The sequence below is a fragment of the Musca domestica genome, unplaced genomic scaffold (assembly GCF_030504385.1).
Source record: "Musca domestica strain aabys unplaced genomic scaffold, Musca_domestica.polishedcontigs.V.1.1 1, whole genome shotgun sequence".
NCBI classification, from domain to species: Eukaryota; Metazoa; Arthropoda; class Insecta; order Diptera; family Muscidae; genus Musca; species Musca domestica.
Genome location: NW_026712114.1, coordinates 15,381,973 through 15,385,156, shown reverse-complemented (window position 1 = coordinate 15,385,156; position 3,184 = coordinate 15,381,973). Strand labels below are relative to the sequence as shown.

The window sequence follows — 3,184 nt, the reverse complement described above, 5'->3', positions numbered from 1 at the left end:
TAGTTTTTGCGCATGTGTGAGAGTGTTTTCACAGTGAGCAGTTAATTATACACCCAGAGAAAAAATGACAACATCCGTGTATGAAATGACCACATCCGTGTATGATAGTGTATCAACCACGTTTGGTGTCAAAATGAGCACGCTGTTGTCATTTTGACACCGAGATTTTGGCAACGATTTCAACAACAGATGTGCATGAAATGAGCACATACGTGGTCATTTCGAGCACGCCCCGTTGTCAGATTGTCAACGCTTCGTTGTCAGATCGTCAACGCTTCGTTGTCAGATTGTCAACGCTCCGTTGTCGGATTGTCAACGCCCGTTGTCAGATTGAAATCAATGGTGGTCATTTTTTGATATCCGTTCCTTTTCCATTTTATACCCTTAGTAGAAGAAACGACATTTTTTGAAAAGTATTTTATTGAACGAAACCAATTACATAAATTCAATATAAATACATATTTGATTTAACAAATTTTTCGCAGATCGATCCCCAATCATTACATTCTCTTAGTAAGGAAGCTTTCAATGAATTTTCAACTGATTCATCAATTTCGGGAACATCTTTGTTACAAAAATTAGGAGATGTGTGAGTTGCTGCTTTGCTTGTGCTAGGCTCGGAAATCAAAAGCTTTATTCTTTTGGACTTCTTGTTTCTATACTTGGCATAAAGTTTTCCGCTTGCGTTGTTCTTTCCTTTTCTTGAAATGTAATAATAATCCTAAAAATAAAGACATATTATAAGTTAAGAAACTACATAATCAGATACGTTGTTTATATTGTTAATCTTACCCTCATTTCGTTTTCAAGAGGAAAAACGGAACAAATTTCATCCAATATGCGCATATAGTCTTGAGTGTAAAGAGTAACATTGTTGGTTAAAATATCTTCAATAATTATATTAATTATATCATCTCTTTGCTCGTCACTTAATTTCTTATTAACGCTACTACATTCAAGCGCTAGTTTCCCCTTCGAGGTATGTGTTAACAATTCCGTTAGATCCTATATTAAATAAAAAAACTACATTAACTATGCTTACACAAATATTACTCTTACCTTACCTCTGACAAAATTCCTTTGGCTTTTGAGCAGTTCGAACCTGTAGTGTCGGGAGTACCAGGAGTACTTGCAGGTGTCTCGTTGCGTTTCCACCATTCACCTATTTTAGATGGAACTGACATAGTTTCGTCATCAATCCCGAGCTATTGTTATGACAATATTAATACTGAGTTCAACTCTGTAAAACAAATAATACGTACCTTTCGTTTTTTCCAAGCAAAGAGCTTTTCTCTGAATTCAACACGCAGTCCCAATGGTGGCACTGCTTCCTTTAAATCTTCTTTTTTCAAGTACTGCAAGCTGCGAAATGTTACATGTGATGCTAAAAGAACAAAAAAGAAAATTCTTTGTTAATTACACTGATTAACTGAAAAATTCATTTTTATTTACTTACCTTTTAATTGTTCAAAAAGCGACTCCATATTTATTCCTTTTAAGAACTCCCTTAACATATAATCGTCCTCATTGTTTTCCGCATCTTGACTGCTGCAATGGTTTGTATCGCGAACCACAACAATATTGCCATCGATTTCTAACAACTCACCAATGATATTTTGAGGATCTTGCGAATTATTATTCATTTTCAATAAATTTTTTGCACAATGCGTCCTTTCTCTTTCAATAACACGGAAAAAATGGTAAATATGCAGCCGATTGCACACGAGTAAAAAAAATGACAACGGTGGTGCATGATTCATACACGGTAGTTGCTAAAATGGCAACGATCGTGTACGATTCATGCACGTCGGTGTACAAAGTAACAACGGTGGTGCATCATTATGCAGGTGGTGGTGCATAATTCATACACGACCGGTGTCATATTGACAACGACCGTGTGTGAATCATGCACCACCGTTGTCATTTTTTACTCGTGTGTAATCGGCTGCAATTACCAATATTACAAATGGACAAATTAAGCACGGCTGTTGTTGGTACCGAAAGTTGACCACGTCTCGGTGTCAATTTGAGCACGTTCGTGCACAATTCACCAACAGCCGTTGTTGAAAAATATAACAACGGGTCGTTGCGAAAATGACAACATACGTGCTTGATTTCGCAACGGGATTTTTCCCTCAGTGTACATAGGATTTATCTTATATTAATTCGGAAAAACAGGATTTGAAGTAGATCTTCGTCACAATGCTAGATTTTTGTAAAATAATATAAAATAAGTGACGCATACATCGAAGATAAATTCACAAAATATGTTAATGGTACTAAACTTCATAAATGATACCATTCAGTATTACGAGTATGTATGAAATTTTGTATGAGAATCAAGGTTGGAACACGATTTTGATATATGAAGGTAGTTTCAAAAATGTGTACTAAGTTTGGGATTGGGTGGAGAAAAGGAGGCGGTTATAGAGTATAACTGTACGAAAAGTACTGTAATAAATTTAGGATTTGGTCTCGGGATACAGCTGAAATTCTTATATTTGATATTGAGGTCATTGTTGGTTCGTAGGTTTTTTTGGACAGAAAATTGGATGTGGGACCATTGTGCAATGGTTTTACTAATATCCTCCTCGTAAATTATATCAATATGCCTTTCTCTGTAAGTCTCTCCAACAGATATAATACAGGGTTGCCCATATTCGACGGACCCATCTGGCAACGCCATAACTTTTGACAGAGATGTCACATCGCTTAATGACATACGGCGTTTGAAGCGTCAGTCCAAGCAGATTTTTACCATGAAACAATACACGCCACGCATTAAAAAATGTGAGAAGTGCGCCTTCTAAGAACACCATTAAGCGTTTATACGAAAAAATTTCGACTGGTAAGGCTCTATCTAATCCGAAGAGGCCATATAAAAGTCGACCAAGGCGATCGGCCGAGAATATCGCTGCCGTACGAGCCAGTGTTGAGAGGTCCCCAAGAACATCCCAAAAACGCCGTTCTCAGCTGTTGGGCATGGCTCGGTCCACTTTACAACGGATTATTCGCATTGATTTGCATTTGTTCCCGTACAAAATTCAGTTGACGCAAAGAAGAATGTTGCCTGCAGACAAGCCTCGTCGATTGGAATGGGCCCAAAGAGTCATGGGTCCGTCGAATATGGGCAACCCTGTACCCTCAGTCATGGCTAGAGATTATATATATAATTTGATGCGGT

General features: G+C 37.5%; 1 protein-coding gene across 1 annotated transcript; it reads right to left on the bottom strand.

Annotated features, from left to right (window-relative positions):
- Nucleotides 1–416: 416 nt before the first annotated feature.
- Nucleotides 417–2,139, bottom strand: LOC131802692 (uncharacterized). Its single transcript, XM_059123117.1, has 5 exons — nt 1,457–2,139; nt 1,263–1,384; nt 1,065–1,205; nt 793–1,005; nt 417–721 (listed from the first exon to the last, which is right to left on the bottom strand). Exons 1-5 carry the CDS (start codon nt 1,758–1,760, stop codon nt 446–448), a joined length of 1,056 nt encoding a protein of 351 aa, XP_058979100.1. The 5' UTR covers nt 1,761–2,139; the 3' UTR covers nt 417–445.
- Nucleotides 2,140–3,184: the final 1,045 nt, after the last annotated feature.

What these genes read in the sequence shown, in the direction of transcription:
- LOC131802692 (XM_059123117.1), bottom strand. Translation starts at nt 1,760, where the DNA reads ATGAATCATGCACCACCGTTGTCATTTTTTTTACTCGTGTGCAATCGG. An exon ending in GCTTTTTGAACAATTAAAAG is followed by an intron (nt 1,385 to 1,456) that starts GTAAGTAAATAA and finishes TTGTTCTTTTAG; the next exon opens with CATCACATGTAACATTTCGC. An exon ending in TTGCTTGGAAAAAACGAAAG is followed by an intron (nt 1,206 to 1,262) that starts GTACGTATTATT and finishes TCATAACAATAG; the next exon opens with CTCGGGATTGATGACGAAAC.